The sequence below is a fragment of the Anneissia japonica genome, unplaced genomic scaffold, assembly GCF_011630105.1.
Source record: "Anneissia japonica isolate Jap-2015-1 unplaced genomic scaffold, ASM1163010v1 scaffold199_len4679917_cov187, whole genome shotgun sequence".
In the NCBI taxonomy this organism is placed as follows: domain Eukaryota; kingdom Metazoa; phylum Echinodermata; class Crinoidea; order Comatulida; family Comatulidae; genus Anneissia; species Anneissia japonica.
This window is the reverse complement of record NW_022686322.1, coordinates 1,571,021-1,588,729: the sequence shown is the minus strand read 5'-3', so window position 1 is coordinate 1,588,729 and position 17,709 is coordinate 1,571,021. Positions and strand designations below refer to the sequence as shown.

General features: G+C 33.2%; 1 protein-coding gene across 2 annotated transcripts in view; it reads left to right on the top strand.

Annotated features, from left to right (window-relative positions):
• LOC117115338 (MPN domain-containing protein-like) overlaps positions 1–14,511 on the top strand; it is an 18,739-nt gene extending 4,228 nt beyond the window's left edge. Inside the window, exons 3-15 of one of the 2 annotated variants that reach the window (XM_033259098.1) lie at positions 65–211; positions 1,208–1,297; positions 2,670–2,857; positions 3,828–3,883; positions 4,643–4,724; positions 6,515–6,611; positions 6,700–6,772; positions 7,731–7,807; positions 8,304–8,472; positions 9,055–9,119; positions 9,766–9,855; positions 10,739–10,831; positions 11,250–14,511. In XM_033259098.1, coding sequence (XP_033114989.1) covers positions 65–211; positions 1,208–1,297; positions 2,670–2,857; positions 3,828–3,883; positions 4,643–4,724; positions 6,515–6,611; positions 6,700–6,772; positions 7,731–7,807; positions 8,304–8,472; positions 9,055–9,119; positions 9,766–9,855; positions 10,739–10,831; positions 11,250–11,327 — 1,305 coding nt within the window. In that variant the 3' untranslated portion in view covers positions 11,328–14,511. Of the gene's footprint in view, positions 1–64; positions 212–1,207; positions 1,298–2,669; positions 2,885–3,827; positions 3,884–4,642; positions 4,725–6,514; positions 6,612–6,699; positions 6,773–7,730; positions 7,808–8,303; positions 8,473–9,054; positions 9,120–9,765; positions 9,856–10,738; positions 10,832–11,249 lie in introns of both variants that reach the window. The other variant, XM_033259091.1, reaches the window with a different exon arrangement.
• The last annotated feature ends 3,198 nt before the right edge of the window (positions 14,512–17,709 follow it).

Below are 17,709 nucleotides of genomic sequence, written 5' to 3'. Positions count from 1 at the left end.
GCCTTTTACAGTTAACTACTAGAACACTATTAATATTTTCAATTTTTTTTTTTTTTTTACACAGGGCCAGAAATTCAAAGCTGACCTTCTACAAAGTGGTCAAATTCGCTGGGATGGAACCAAGCATTTGTTTAACTCACCTAGTGCCTGGGCAATACACGTTAAAAAGCTTATTAACCCTGACAAGAAGTCTGGATGTGGTTGGGCATCAGTAAGTAGGGCCTACTGTCAACATAAACACATGTGGTCAATAGTTATTTTGTTCGTGTTCTTGTCTATGTAGCTGTTTGTTTTATTGTGTAAATGGTAAATGCATTTCAACTTGACAAAACTGCAAATACCCACTTAAATATTAACAATCATTTTTTTTTTTGGAGGGTTGGAGGTGTCGCAAAATAATATATAGACAAAAGCTTGCTGTGAACTACAAAGGCTTTTAAACAGCAAAATATTCACTTTCACGAGGCCATATTCAAATTCTTTGAAATGGAAACAATGCAATAAAATGTTATTGCCTGCATATTAACACTCAAAATACAGATTTGCAATTGCTCTGTAAACTACAAATAATTATGCAAATTTCACAATAAGAGATTACATGAAAGAATATTTTAAAATTATAATATCCACCATAAAAATTATATTACATGTTAAATTCACCTGCTAGTTTTCTAAAGTAAATGTCAAAGGTTGTGTTAAAGATCATAGGTTGTAGTATGTCAAGGGCTTTCACAGGGAGCTCTCGATTTCATGACGACGGTAGAACTTAGAACAGTGTGATGTCACTAAGAAGTCATCTGTGCATGCAAGAAAATTTAATTCTTGTTGTCGTCTGAAGCCTCCTAGGATGCAGTATGGCCCAAATCTATGTTTTGCAGAGAACACAAGAACTGTCACGGATGAGTGAACCTGTTTTAGAGTTATGTCGTCATGCTAATTGAAAACTCTCAACTAAATGTCAGTGGTTGTGTAATAAAGATCTAGGATTGATTAGGATTATACAGTAGCAATGAAAGAGGCATGGAATAGACATAAAGGAATGGTGTTATAAATACAGCATCCTGAAAGATACAGTGAATGATTTCCTGTAAAGTTCTATAAAAATCATTTTATGATATTTTTTTGTTTTTCTTGTAACTTTTCCAATCTGTGTGTATTTACTCTAAATGAATCCAGCAGTTTAATTTTATTTCTTTTCCCTTTCCAGGTTAAATATCAAGGAAAGAAGTTAGATTTAGTTAAATCCATTTGGTACAGAAAAGTGGGACAAAAATTATCAGGATTAACACCACCCTTGGTAAAGTTTGTTTTTTTCTCCTTTATTATAGTTTTATAAATATATAAGTATTAAATTCTACTGCACAGTGCAGTTCATTGTACAGTATTTAGTATTCCGCTGAAAGCGTGTATTGTCTTGTGTGCGGCATCGTGTTTTTTTTCCCCATTCTTCGCAACATTAAAAGAGAACTAGCAAAATGATTTTTTGTTCTAGAGCGGATTTTTGATATGCCATTAATAATAGAATCAACCTTAAAATCGTTTTTTTGGCTATTTTTTATGAAGTTACAGGCGATTATATACAATTTTACCATGATGTCACTGGCGAAAAAGTAACAAAAGATTGTGTAAATAGCGCCGCGTAGGGTATCCACCGTGTAGGGTATCCGCCGCATACGATCTTTGCGTGCATGCTGTAACAATCACAATTTACAGCCATGGTTACAGCATACACGCAAAGACCGTACGCGGCGGATACCCTCTCTAGAACAAAAAATCATTTTGCTAGTTCTCTTTTAAAACCATCACAATATAATAGAATTCTGTATTTTGCCTTCACTACAGTAAAGTCCTGTCCAGACTATCAAATTGTATTTGACAAAAACATGTGACATAACTAAATATGGTCATGATGACATCACATCATGACCATATATAGGAACATCATGACTATATATAGGCATATAACAGTTTTTTGTCAAAGAAAATCTGATACAGTAGTGTGGACAGAGCTTAAAAGGCTCTATAAATACAGGTTTTCCTTCTAATTAATGACCACCTCCAATTAAAGACCTCTCCAACTAATGACCACCTCCAATTAAAGACCACTTTTCTGTGGTCCCGTATTAACAAATGTTTTTTATCTTTATTATTCTAATTAGAGATCAAAGCTCTAGAGACCATTTAAACCCTGGTCCCAAAAGTGGTCTAATTTTAGCGAGACCTAAATAATTGTTCAGTTGAACCTCTTGGTTAAACTATAAAGATACTGAATTTTGACAAATGTTATAGAGTACTGCAGTGTTACATCACGATACCACATGATACTACTCCGTTGCTATCGGCGTCACAAAATGGGTTCAACCGACACCATTTTCTCCACTGACCAACCATTTATCCCAATTTCTTTTTTTGTAAATGTAATTGATGATTAAATGTGTGTTCAATAACTAAAATAATGCAAGCTTTTTGTGTTTTTAGTACATTTTGATGGTAAATTATTAGGTTTTAAAATGCCAATTTCAGAAAGACATTAAGATTATGAAGTCATTCAGGCATAATGAACGGTAACCATCATCCAGAGGGCGCCACCAAATAAATGTTATTTTTACTTAGAATATTGTAATTTAAAGATAAATATAATAATTTGAAATTGTTCCTTTTTGAAATAGACGCCTTCCTCTGAGCTGAATTTGTCTATTGAAGAAAATGGTGACAATGGCAATTATTCCGATTCAATGGAAATACTTGAAAGCAATGGAGAGAGTAATGGAATGGTTGATAATGGAGGAGCAGTGGATCTTAGAAGTGAAGCAACAAAAGCTAGATCACCAACACAGGAAGTTGATGCTACAGAACAGTATGATAATTTCAGTTTGTTTATACAGTACCTGTATATATGTGTGTCACTTTAGTCATTTTGCCTTAGATCGATGGCAACAAAAACTTTATTTCTAAAAGTAGACATTCTTTCAATGTACAGCAGCTTAGCTAAAGTCAGCTAAACTAACTGGTGGTAGCCACGGTGTGTGCGCTGAACCGTGGAGATCTCTTGATCCCCGGTTCAATTCCCATCACTGCTCTCCTTGCGTTTCAGCTGGAGGGCTGAAGTGTAAGTTATGATAGCGCACTGCAGTAATCTATTCGGAAAAGTAAGGGATTGTCTCCTGGTGTACTGCCCAATTCACTACCAGAAGGATTTGCTATATTTGCTTCAGTCGAACAAATCGGTACATAGTTTAACTGTAATTTTTTTGGTTTTTAGTTAAGTTAATAAGTCTGTAAAGTAAGTGTCCACCCACCCTTAAAATGTCTACCAATGTCTGTATGCTTTGCATTAGCCAAACTGATCAGGTACATGGTTAGTTTAACTATAATTGGTTTTGTTCTTAGTTAAGTTAAACAAGTCGGTAAGCAATAGTTAAATCTGTATGCTTTGCATTGGTCAACTGATCAGGTACAATGTTACTGTAGTTTAACTGTAGTTTTTGTTGTTCTTTAGACAAGTCAGTAAGCAATAGTTAAATCTGTATACTTTGCAATGGTCAAACTGATGAGATACAACGTTATTTTAAATGTAGTTTTTGTTGTTCAGTAGGTAATTTAAACAAGTCGGTAAGCAGTAGTTACATCTGTATGCTTTGCATTGGTCAAACTAATCAGGTACAATGTTAGTTTAAATGTAATTTTTTTTTGTTAAGTTAAACAGGGTGGGAAGCAATAGCTAAATCTGTATTCTTGGCATTGCTCAAACTGACCTTGTAAATGTGTCATAATCCATTGCAAGATGCAAGATGATATTGAAAATGTTTTTATCTTCCTTATCTCAGAAAAATGGATAAAGAGAAGAAAGGAGAAACAGAAGCTGTAAAATTGCAGAATGATGGTAAAATATTATGATCACTAATTTTTTTTCTTATGATTATGTAATATATTTAAATAATGTTTATAATAAGCTCAGGGGATCATCACCAAAGATAAAGGGGCTGGTTTATATTTCCAGTACACAGCAGGGGCGGATCCAGAGGTGTCCAAAAGTGGGGCCGATCGAGATAACACTACCCTAGGGTGTTTGGGGGGCAACCCCCGGTAAATTTTTTTTTTTCTAGGCGCCCGAAAATAACTTTTAAAGGATTTTTGGGCAATTGTTTTTTCTTTTTCTTTTTTTTTTTTTTTGTTTTGCTTTCCAAATGTGGAAAATCAGCTTTAGACTGGATGGAACTCTTCAAGGCTGGGTGGCCCTACCCATTCCCACCCACCATAACTACATCCCTGCTTACACTATTAATTTAAAAGATTTTGTCTCAATACATGCTTAGACATCTTGGAAAAGCTTAAATTAGCCCAAAGTTGTCCAGTTTCTTTAAGTACTGGGGGAAAGGTAGTGGGAGTCAGAAATGTTCACACTACCCTGCTAGACAGCTTATAATAGAATAAGATATGGTGATATAAATCCTAAATTTTAGATCTGGAAGAATTTTAAAGATGTTTTTGCTTTAAATGTTTAATATGCTGCATAGATTAATTCTATGCGCTTGCAAACAATTAAATGTTCACATTAGGTGCAAATTGAATCTTAATTATGATTTTAATTCCCAAATATTAACTTCTATTGATTGTTTTTCTTAAAATTTTTTTTTTCTAGACAAGCATAACAATGAAAACGGAACAAATGAAAAACCAAAGATTATTAAGTACTCCATGTTACCAAAGGAAAAATCAAAGCTGTAAGTTAGGAATAAAATCATCAATACTGTATTCAATAAAAATAAAGTTGTCATCAGACAATCATCAATATTATTTTTAAATTACTTTTCAATCATTATTTCCATTTTTTCCAAATTCATTCCTTAATCTCTAAGCTTGGTTTTTAGCAGTTAAGGCCAAGTAAAACAAGTACACTTGTACTCCACCCACTATTGCTGCTGCCTATATTTTTTCATATACCGTATTTATTCAATAAATGCCCCACTTTGCATAAACGCCCCTCTCGAATAAACACCTCCTCTAGAGCCTCATTTGGAATAAACACCGCCCTCGAATAAAACCTTTTATGATTTTTGGTCTTTATGATGATGCAGTAATTATGTGTTGCACTTCCATATTTACAGTAAATTTAAGGGGCATTTATTTGAGGATTTACCTATCCATTTTACACCGCAAAAAATAAACGGCTTCCACTATTAAACAACTCCCTTGAATAACTTACGTACTGCCCATTATGCCTAGTAGGCACGTAGGGAAGCAACAAAAGTCCTCCACTCTGCTCTGTCCAAGGCCAGACACTGTAGCATTCCCCAGGTGTGATTCAGATCCCTCATTTCTCTTTCCACCGTCCTTCTCCAAGTGATCTTCGGTCTCCCCCTCCTCCTCTTCCCTTCTGGAGTCCAGTAGAGTGCCGTTTTGGTAATGCTTCCCTGTTCTTTCCTTAGCACATGTCCAATCCATCTCAAACGCTGCCTTTGTATGATTGTTTCCATGCATTCCAATTGGCATCTGTCATAAAGTTCTTCATTTGATATGGTATTTGGCCAAAATATGCGACAAGGATTTATTGTGGAAGACTGATATTTTTTTTGCGGAGGTCATTCTTTGTCATCCTCCAGCATTCTGACCCTTACAAAAGAGTTGAAAGGACACAGCTTTGATAAATCTTCAACTTGGTTTTGGTGCTGAACTGTTGTGATTTCCATATAGGATTTAGCATAGAGAATGCAGTTCTTGCTTTGTTTAAGCGGTTCTTTATGTCTACTCCTGCACCTCCATCTTGTGTTACAATACTTCCAAGGTAGGTGAATTCATCTGTTGTTGGAAGATCTTCTCCATATGCCTGTATGCTTTGTGGGTTTTGAACATTAAGTGTCATTACTTCTGTTTTCTTTTGATTAATCTTCAGGCCAATTTGGTGTGCAAAGTCAGTTAGGTGGGATGTCTTCTCCTGCATGTGCTGATGAGTATGGGTCACCAGAGCCAGATCATCTGCAAAATCTAGATGAGTTGAGAATAGTGACCATCTAATACCCCTTTTCTGATCTGCAGTAGTCTGTCTCATTATCCAGTCAATAGCCAGGTTGAAGAGTAACGCAAACGTAACGCACCCTTGTCTCACCCCAGTTCTCACCTCAAAGCTAAAGTCACTATTCCCAACCTTGCATATGAAATTGTTGTAGAAGCACTTGATAATAGTTACTACATGCTGGGGAATGCCGTAATTGCGTAAAATTCTCCACAAGCTGTCTCGGTGTAAACTGTCAAAGGGTTTTTGAAAGTCAACAAAGTTAATATATAGTTGTCTTTGCCATTCTGTGCATTGTTCGATAATATTCCGTAAGGCAAAAATCTGGTCGAATAAACATCCCCTTAAAAACCCTTCTCAACAATAAATGTCCCTGCCGTTTGTTAGAATAAGTACCGTATTTAAATAAAAATTACCAGCAATTCAATTCCTCAGACCTTTCTCTCTTTATCTAACAACTGAACTTATCTGGTTTTTTTTTTTGTTTTTTTAAATTTTTAGTCCATCAACAACACAAGTAAAAAGTGTACACTTTGAGAAAATTGGAAAAATTCAACCATTTACTGTTTCCATAACAACTAACTGCCTGATGCTAATGGTGAGCGAATTTCTTGGTTTTATCTTCGTAAATTACATGGTCGTGCTGTAGGTGTTAATTGAATATATTTCTTTATTTTTGTGTTTAGGATTTTCATTGCCACTTAACAACAAGTGAAGTCGTAGGTTATCTTGCTGGTAAATGGAATAATCAAACACAACGTAAGTTAAGAGATTATGTCGTCCTCTTTTTTTATTTATTTATTAAACAAATCAACAGTAAACACAAATCCGCCACTTACAGAATGGTACACACGACAGGAAACAACAAACACAAACAAAGAAAACACTTGATTAATCACATCCAAAATGGTATGACGAAAATAGGTAGGTCAAAATTAAAAATATCAATATTGGGATAGGCCTCAACTCAATTATTATAAGATATACTTGATCTACTAATAAACCCATTTTTTTAATGGGTTTAATAAACCCATTTTTATTGTTATTTAAGTTGAATGTAGTGATCATGCTGTAACAATAGCCCCTTGTTTACGTAAATGTACGTAAAAATGTGCGTTTGACTCCACATGTGTAAAGATACGTGCATATTACTGACCCTGTTCTGATTGGTCAGTTGTTGAGTTTCATTGAAACATTCACATTTTTGTCCCGTGTCCCAAAATAAGTATACATGTACAAACATGCCTTCTTGAAATGTAGTCAAGTCGCGTATCACCAAAATGGTGTGTCTAATATGTGTGAAAATATTAGGGGATGTGTAAACTTGTCACTTGCAATGGGACAGTACTTTCTATAGCCTCTGCCAAGTGCGAGTTTTCTCGTTTGCTTTTTGCATGGGGTGGTATATGTTCAGAGGGCACTTTCACTCGTGCAGTTTTTTGTACTGCCAGCCACATTACGAAACAAACATATGTTATTTGTACATTGTCGACTAGGTGTACATTCCCCGAACTATCAGCCGTTACGTCTGTGGTTCTACAAATTTATAACAATAAAGTAATAAACGCTAGAATGTTACCGTGATTTTTTAGCGCCCTCAGCAACACCCTGTGGGACGAGTATTCTCGTGTTAATATTCCAGAAAGGTTCATTGGCAAGTCTGGTTGTTGGAATGCGAACGATTTATAAAATACATTTCAATATTGTTATTTATTAGATATGACAGTACTACAAGCATTCCCATGTAAATGCAGGCTTGGTGATAAGGAAAATGCAGCACTAGTTGAAACTATGGTAAGAAAGAACATAAAGAAAATATAATCAGTTACAAATTTGATTTATTAAAAACACTGGAAAAGGAACTTTGGCAGTTATTTTTTTATTACTCCCATGAGACTATAAGGAGAACTTCCAAATGATGTGTAACTTCACTGGCATATATTCTAAGGTAATAATATAAAATGTGATAACTTTTATTGTATAATCACAAAAATTAGAATGGTTTTCATTTGGAGATATATTGCACCCTACAATTCAAGACCCCTCTAATTCCGAGACCCCTTTAATTCCGAGACCCCTTTAATTTGAAACCACTTTTCCAAAGACCCAAATAACAATCTTCAACCTTTTAACACAAAGCTAATCCTCTAATCGGAGACCAAACCTCCAGACCACCCCAAATTTTCAGGTTTCAAAGGTGATCTCGAATTGGAGGGCGAACTGTACATACATGCCACAAGTTTTTTAAAAAGAAACAACTGTAGAATGTCTTGTACTACATTTGCTTCAGATTCAGCGTGACATCGCATTGAGAGGTCTTTCCCTAATTGGATGGTATCATAGTCATCCGAAGTGTGATGTGGAACCCTCTGTCCAAGACATCAATTGTCAGATGCAATATCAGCTAAAACTGAAGGGAGAAGGAGCGTCGTACCAGCCGTGTCTTGCCATGATCTGTGGTATCTATACACTTTTTGCTTTATAACCTCTTACTATAGGCCTTCTAAGTGTTATTTAAGGAAAGGATACAAGTATTTTTAGTGATAAACATAATTCATTATTTTATTTCACTCAAAACTGGTAGGCAAAATGGGAACATGTCCCTGTACAAGATGCCTACCAGAGAAACAATGATTATAGCGAGAATATCAACAACAAAAATAGTAAAAAAGAAATAAGAAAAGATAAAAAGTAATAATTATAATAATACTGTAATAAGATTGTAATAATAAAAGACCATAATAATAATGAAAAATAATAATGACAGATAAACATAACAATTATAATTGTATTGAAATAAATAAATAATAAAAAAAACCCCAAAAAACAGCACTAACAATAACCAACTAAATCCAAGGACCTGTTTCCAGTGGGTCCTTCTGGTTGTGAATTAGGCAGTAGAACAGGAGAAAGCCCAATACTCATTTGTGCCACTGCATTTTTTAATGTGCTCATGGGTCATGGTGTATTGCACATGGTACCAACATCCTCCAGCTGGAACACAAGGACACATTACTGAATTTTCATTTTTATATTTGCAGGACCTTATAGGGATGATTCAAAAAGTTCCAAAATAAGTGCATTTTGGGTGATGCCTTCAAAAGAGGTATGTAACATTGCTAAAGCAAATAACTGATTGTATTTTGAAATCTTGTTTTGAGATTACATGAAGATCACACCAATGTGTTTATCACAACATGCAGAGAAAATTTATCTGGAAATTTAACAGCAGAATATAATGACACTGTGTTGAGATGTAGGATGTATTATGAAGTACACTTTCAAAATAATGATTTTGATCAGCATCAATATCAACATCAACATCATCTGTTCATCGCCAAGCACAGACAAAATTTACTCTAAAAAAATCAGAGCTGAAAATAATAATGTTGTGTCGAGATGCTGAATTTTTGTATTAGGAAGTATTTTAAATTATGATTTTGATCAGCATCAGTGACATAATAATCTGTATGTATCATGGCTACTGACAACATCATAATCATAATTTTTACCATCTGTCAACATCATCCTCATCATCATTATAATCATAATCAATATCACCATCATTTCTATAAGTCTTAAAATTTGTATTGTTATTATTTATATTCTTTTTTATCATTTTTATCTTAGTTATTTTTACTTATTCACTACACTTACATTGACATGTTTATGATTATATAATTTTACATTAAAATTACAGTTTAGATAATAGTATAAATACATATTCTATGTTATCTTTCTTGTTCTTAAAGGAGCGAAGCCTTGATTTAGGAATGCCAATGGCGATGAAGGTCAGCCAGCAACAAGATGTCTTCCTCACCCAAGATGTCTTGCAAGAAATGGTGAGATTGAGACAGAGAATGGGGATTGGGGTGTCAGAGAAAGGAGAGGGAGGGAGGGAGTTAAATGGATCTTGAGAGAGAAGACGGTGGTGGGAGTAATTTTAAAGAAGAGGCAGGGGTTTTCTTGGAACTTTTGTAAATGGTTACATTTTCAAGATGATTTTATTATTTCTTTTAAATTGTCTTTTGATTTAATTTTAATCTTTTGACATTAATAATGTACATATAATAAAGATTAAAGTCAGGCTCCGGAGGAAAAAAAATTTTTTGATATGTTGTAGAACTGATTTTTCTAAGACAGAAAAATGTTGTTTGACGAAAAACTGGGGAACGGTGAACGAAATACAGATTTTTGAATATTTAAAAACTGGGGGAAAAAGGGGCGTAACCGCCCATTTTTACACCTTTTTCCCCCAGTTTTTAAATATTCAAAAATCTGTATTTCGTTCACCGTTCCCCAGTTTTTCGTCAAACAACATTTTTCTGTCTTAGAAAAATCAGTTCTACAACATATCAAAAATTTTTTTTCCTCCGGAGCCTGACTTTAAGAAGTGTATATGTTGAACATAGAGAGTTGGGGGATACACAATAGTTGATAACCTCAATCAAAAGATAAGCATTATGCAAATACTCAACAAAAACAAGATACAATCAAATAATTGTTTCTAATTTTCCTGTTGTATGTCTATTTTTAATGTTTTTCTAATGTAGTTTTTAATATTCTATAGTGCACTATATCTTTTAATGATTTGTAAATTTATAATTGATGATTGTTCCTATATTTGTACTTTTGTAATTATATATTCAGTCATATAATTCAGCATATACTTTGCAATGGACTGTTTTTGTATGTGATTTAAATGTAAATGTTTTATATTTCCAGAAAATGTTAGCAGAATTTTACAAAGATGCAAATGATGCTATCAAATTTAGTGATAAATGGCATTCATCTACAACGTATCTACACAAATTTAAGGTAAGCTGGTGAGCGGTATGTTGGCTGAGAGATATTGTTCCTGCTTCTTTTGCTGAAGACATCGGTTTATTATTATTATTATTATTATTATTGTTTATTATTATTATTATTGTTATTATTATTATTATTATTATGATTATTGTTATTGTTGTTTTTATTGTTTGTTTTTGCAAAGTTCCAAATATTTTTTTATGAATGTTTGTTTTTTAACTAATCATTAGTTCTTTATTAATTTTAGTTACTCATTTTTTAGCTATTACACAATGAATAATAAACCAAATGTTCATCTTAAATTTTTTTTAACGTGCAATAATATAAAGTTGTTTAAATTCACCAATCAGATTCATCAGTATTAATATTTGACCAGAATTATGTTTTTGGCTGGCTATTAAAAATAAATTTCTATAATTTTTTTTAGGGTTCTTTGACTGATAAGCTGCCTAAGGATAACTCAGATGGGAGGCTCTTGCAATACATTGAATCCTTAATCATATAGTGTTAACCTATGCCAACAACAGTGCAGTTCTGTGTTTACTCAATACCATTCCTTTTCAAAAGATAGGATTGTGACTTCCTTCATTGATTATGATTCCTTTTATAGTAATTCCAACTTGACACTTGCCATACCTCAGAGCTAATGTGTAGTAGTGTGTATGGAGGTTTGTATGTGTGTGTGGGTGGGTGTGTGTGTGGGTGAGAAGACATCTATGTGGTATGCTGGTGTGTATGTCTATTTATTGTGGTGTGTGGATGTGTTTGTTTGAATGTTTGTTATGAGAGTATAAGAAATAATTTGTTTAATGGTTTAAACATTACAGATGATTATATTACTTGCTATGTAAGTATTTTTGAGTTATTTTCTGAGGTATCCTGTCACTGCTTCAAATCTATTAGAAAATCTTTAAAAAAAATTCTGAGTTTAGTTAATTTGTAAACATCCACAGTAATTATATAAAGTAATATTTGAATGTTATGTAATATTATTGATGTAATATTTCATTTAATGCCCTCCTTTTTTGTGTTTACTTTTTAGCCTATACTGTATTTATTTTATGTTCTTTGTTGTATTTTTTTCATCACTTACAATTTCTAGGGTTTTTTCATATTTATTATGACAGTTGTTAATACAAATCACTGCACCATATGAATACTAATTAGTATTTGACTGTACTTTTCAAACCTTGAAAAAAAATGACCTTCTAAAATATGCTCTGTATATATCTTGAAATTTTTAAAAGAAAATTGAAATGAAGTACTGTACCTCAGACTATGCACTTTCCATTTACATGGATGTTATTATTAATCTTGATGACTTCTGGAAGTAAATACAATTCTGTCACTATTTTTAATAAAGAGAGATGTTATCCATTGATATAGTAAACCAAAGATTACTTGAATATTTCTCCCAAGAACGATGTATCTATGCATAAGAGATTCAGTAGATGTGACATTTAGTGTAAATATTTATAGGTAAAAAGCTGTATAAAATGGGATTAGGGTTAAAGGTTAAGCGATAGCTCTTTGTGTTAATTTTATGATTTTGATAAAACTGGCATTAATCCAGGCAATTATTTTGAAATGTAAATACTTGTATCCTGTTTTTCATGTTGAAATTGGTTTGGAATTTTGTGCATGCCAAAATAGACCTATCCAAGAAGAATGGCGCCCTCTGTAATGGCGCCGACATAGAGGGCGACACTCAAAAATGCTCACTTGGATAGGTCTAAGGTGTGATATGACATAATCATGCCCATATTTGGACAGCATACGCTCACTTTCACAAGCTTTTTTTCACATCAACACTCACCAGTTTCAGATTGGCACTGCGATCATTGGCAACAGTTTGACTATTACCGGAGCTAGTTACCTTTTTTATTCTGTTAACTATGTGCTCTTCAAAACTAACATTTCGTCATTGTATGGGATTTTTTTTTTCTTTGCTCTGAAGACTTTGGAATAACTTAATTGTTCCTAAAAGGTAATCATTCTATCCTACTTGCAAGTTATACAAAAATGGACAATAGAAGTCAGTAATGATCCATGTAATGAGTTTAAGGATTGAATCATGATTTGAGTTAAAGATCTTAGTGCATATTTAGAACTGCTTCCATGTTTTGTCACCCATTTATTTTCAGGACCTTGTTAAGATATTTGACACAGGTTACCATGATCCTCTCAAGATTCTGCTCATCTCGCCATCCCCATAACAAAAAGATTGTTTAGTGATAGGTCATTTTCTCTAATTATGCCTAAGTTATAAAACAGCCTGCCAACCAATGCGTGTGATGCCCTACAGTAGCGTGAAAGGGTTTTACAAACTTCTTAAAACGTGTCTCTTTCCAAAGGAGTAGGTTTTTTTTATATTTTTGTGCTGCTCTTTGTTAAATTGTTAATTTTCTCCTTTTCTGAGCAATTCTTTATTTCTTGTGTTTTTCACTTTGCACAGTGCTTTGGTGTGTGTGGAAAAGGACTTAATAAATCCTGTAATAATAATAATACTGTAACTTCTTTAAACGTGTCCCTTTCCAAAAGAGTAGGTCTTTATTATATTTTTGTGCTGCTCTTTGTTAAATTGCTGTTTTTCGCCTTTGGTGAGCAATTTTTTTTCTTTTGTTTTTCAATATATACAGTGCTTTGGTCTTTGTGGAAAATGGCTTAATAAATCCTGTATTAATAATAATGTAATTGGGGGATATGGGTGGGTTTTAATTTTTTTTTATTGTATTTTAGTACATCTGATAAATATTTGGTATAATTTACTGAGTTTTGCTTTGGCAGGTTGGTACTTGCATGATACACATACTGTATGAAAGTACTGTACTAGTAAAATTAATGCAATGCAGGGTTCTTTATTTGCACTTTTTTACTAATTGTCAAAAAGTATTATCTAGAAAAACTTGATCCACAATAAAAGACTATATTGCTAGGTGTAATAATTAATTTAATTTTTTTTTTAAATAATATATTGATAGTATAGCTTTTACGTTACACTCTCCATTTAGTTAAGAACATTTTGGACTGAAATTTGGTTTCCATAAAGAATTGCACAAGATAAGTGTTGAGAGGGAATCATTCATGAACTGAAAAAATAAATAGAAGTACAGTAGTCTCTTGATTTTATGGCCCTTAAGCCAGGCTCCAGGGATGCGGTGGGTTGGGGTGGAATTAATATGTTTCTAAGAACCCGAAGGGGTGTTTGACAAAGTTAGTTATTTCATAATATACAGATTAGTTATTTCATAATATACAGATTTTTAACTATTTAAAAGCTGGGTGAAATGTTATTAATATCAATTTAATATTATATTTACCAGCAAACAATCATATCTTCGGCTTAAATGCATGGTAATGCTTAAGTCATTATTTATAAACCACGCCTAGAATAAATGCTGAAATTTCATTTTAATTATATAAATAAAAATAGGAAAATACGTTGCTAATGAGCATTTTTGTTTTCACTTACACATTCAAGTCTGCAATTGCTGGATCCTTAAATCTGTGTTAAATATTTTCAAACTGGGCGAATCCTCAACCTTGTGCATAAGAAGGATGTTCGTTATATATTTTTTAATTATTATATTGTAAATGTTAATGCCATAATTGTTACTTTACTAAGATGAAAACGTTGAGTTAAACTTGACAACAGTGTTGTAATGATTAAAATGTGCCTTCATAATGTATTTTTCGTCAGCTTCCGATTTTTTTCAATTTTATACAGTACAGTACTCAATTCGCGCGTAAATCGGAAAGGCGTGTACACGCATAATTTCTTACGCGCACCGTAAAACCATGGTAAAACCAACTCCACGGCAACATTGTTGTTGTTTCCGCAGATGCAGCACATTGAACAGCTTTCACAATTTACTTTAGCAAGTTACATAAATTCCTTATCATTATTTATAGGAATATACATGAAGACAAGGTAGGTCTACAGCAAAATAATTTTACCAAAGTAGTGTTCCAATATTTTTTTTTTCTATAATTGCATGCGCTAACAAACATTTAGCTTGTGTTAACAGTCTGTTTTCGTTTCATATCCTGTTTGTTGAAAAACATGATTTATTGTCAATCAAAATCGTAGTAAATAGTGTTAAATGCTGTTAACGCCTTTAATAACGTCCCATCAGGACGGTAGTGCATATAGGATTATATAAAGATATCAATAAAAAAAAAACCATGAAAAAGAAATGATCAGACAATTGGTTTATGTTTAGATTAGATTCATATTTTTAACGTCAGTCATTAATCTGTTCTGTCAGTCTACAAATCAACAGTCCGGTAACCATGAAAGATAAACAACAGACAAACGAGAAGTACAAGCAACAATATGATTTCATATACAGTATAAGATTAGTGTTACATCAAATACAACATCAAAGCGGAATAATTCTTTTTAGTGACTTGCTGATTCCATTGACTTTTATGGATATATTTTCTTAATAATTGCTAGTTAAATAATTAATGAAATGTTTGATATTAATTTTTGTATGTTCTGTGCAGGTCTTTCATTAAAAAAAAAAATGCTCAGTTCAGCCGTCGGCTGCTAAGGAATATTAGCTGGCCATTATTTTTTAGCATTCAGTACGATGGCAGAGCTCTGTACGTAACATGGCTTCATATTGCGCCCTCTACATATACTCAAGTTGCGCGAAAATCTGTAAGGCGTGTACACGCGTAATTTCATATGCGCACACTGTAACCAACTAGTATCCAAGACAACATTGTTGTTTTCGCGCCTCATCATACGATCAGACATGCAAAAAGCAGCCGCATATTAAAAAGCTTTCGCAATTTATTTGAGCATGTTTACATAAATTGATCATAGAGGAACTTTATAAATGAAGACAAGGTAGGCCTGAAGTATGTAAAATTTTATCAATGTACGCTAACCAAGAAAGATTTTTGCCGTGCACTTCTTTTCATAACACATTATGTTCTTTATCTTTCTTTCGTTAACATCAAGTGTCCAGTCTGTTTACTTTTTGTATATCATGTTTTTTTAGATGACGCGATTTAATGTTAATCAAAATCGTAGGAGATATTGTTAAATGCTGCTGCTAACGCATTATACAACGGCACAAACCATAAGGACGAGATATAATCAAAACTAACAACAATGAAAAGGAAATGTTCAGACGTCAAGGTTTATGTTTAGATTGGATTAATATTTTTCACGTCGGATATTTGTCTGTTCTGTCAGGCTACAAATCAACAGCCCAATAACAATGAATAGGTTTGAGCATGGAGAAAATAGTTCAAGCAACTGGGAAACATGATTTCAAGCCTTGTATCAGCACATTCAGAAAGAGGGAGAGAAATAAGTCCTTCCTCAATTCAGCTGTCGGCTGCTAAGGAAACTGGCCATTATTTTCATACTTTAATGTTTTAAATAATACCGATATATATGTGTATATAGGCCTAGATAGATAGATAGACAGACAGACAGACAGACAGATAGATAGACAGACAGATAGATAGACAGACAGATAGACAGACAGATAGGCCTGGATATAGATAGATAGATAACAACATTAGGTCTCTTAACGAAAGAAGATTTGCAGAAATTAAATGGGTTTTGAAACTTAGAACTCATAAAATAGGACCTAATTAAGGACCTAGGTTTTGCTTCAGGCTTCACATTCACTAAATAAAGTTTAATTACTCTATTGAATTACATAAGTAATATTTAATATATAATTACAAAAGTACAAAGCCTCCCTGTTCATTCTTATTTTTAGTAGGTCTATGACGTTTGAAACAGAAAGTCCTTTCTAAATATAGAAAACGCGACCACTGTTTTCTTTTTTCTTTTTTTTTAACGCTTGTGACTAATATGTAGTATGTCTGATTGCCTGCTCCTGTGCTGATTTCAAGCAGCAACACTTAATGCAAATGGACTCAATGAAGAGAAAAGAACTGCGCTTTTAACCTCAAGAGGAACAGGCGCATTATAAATGCCCATACTGAGTTACCAGTACCAGTGCAAATATACTGTATGCAGTGGCGTATCTAGAGTCTTGAAATAATTCATGAACTCACTAGATGTTCATATATGGAAGTAGTCTCCTAATTTTCTAGTCCATAAGCTTGTCCCCATAAGTGGGGGAACGGTGGGTGGGCTTGGAATTGATATGTTGTATAGCTTTTCTAAGAACCTGAAAGAGTTTTTGACGAAACTGTTCATAAGATACAGATTTATAAACATTAAAAAGTGGGAGGAAAGTGTTATGTATTTGCCAGTAAACAATGATATCTTCACTTTAAATTCATGGATATGTTCAAGTCATTTATAAATAACGTCTACAATAAATGCTGAATTTTCATTTTAATTATCTTAATAAACATAGGAAAATACCTTGCTAATTAACATTTTTGTTTTGACTTTACACTCCAGTATGCAAGTACTGGATTTTTAAAATTGCGTTAAATATTTTCTAAGCTGAGTGAATCCGCTAATTTGGTGTGCATAAGAAGCATGTTCATTATATTTTTGAAAATTATTAGGCCTACTGTATGTTGTGAATGTTCACTGTGAATACTGTTTCCAGAGAGCCCCTATAACTTTATGGCCGGGCTTCAAAGTGCTGGAGAACGGAGCAGTGGAAATTATTCTTCTGCCATTCATGCCGTTTTTCGTTATTGGTTTTCTTTGTAGTATCAGGATATTTCATGGTTATGTTTCTTTTTTTTATGTAAAGACTTATTATTACTTAGTTGAACGAAATCAACACCATAATAAATAAGGTAATGATGATCAAAATGTGCCTCTATATTGTTTTTTTTTTTTTTTTTTTTTTTTTTTGGTCTGCTTTTTTTATTTGATGTCCGATTATATTTTTTTCTTTATTATATATAAATACAGATAGGCCTACATTTGC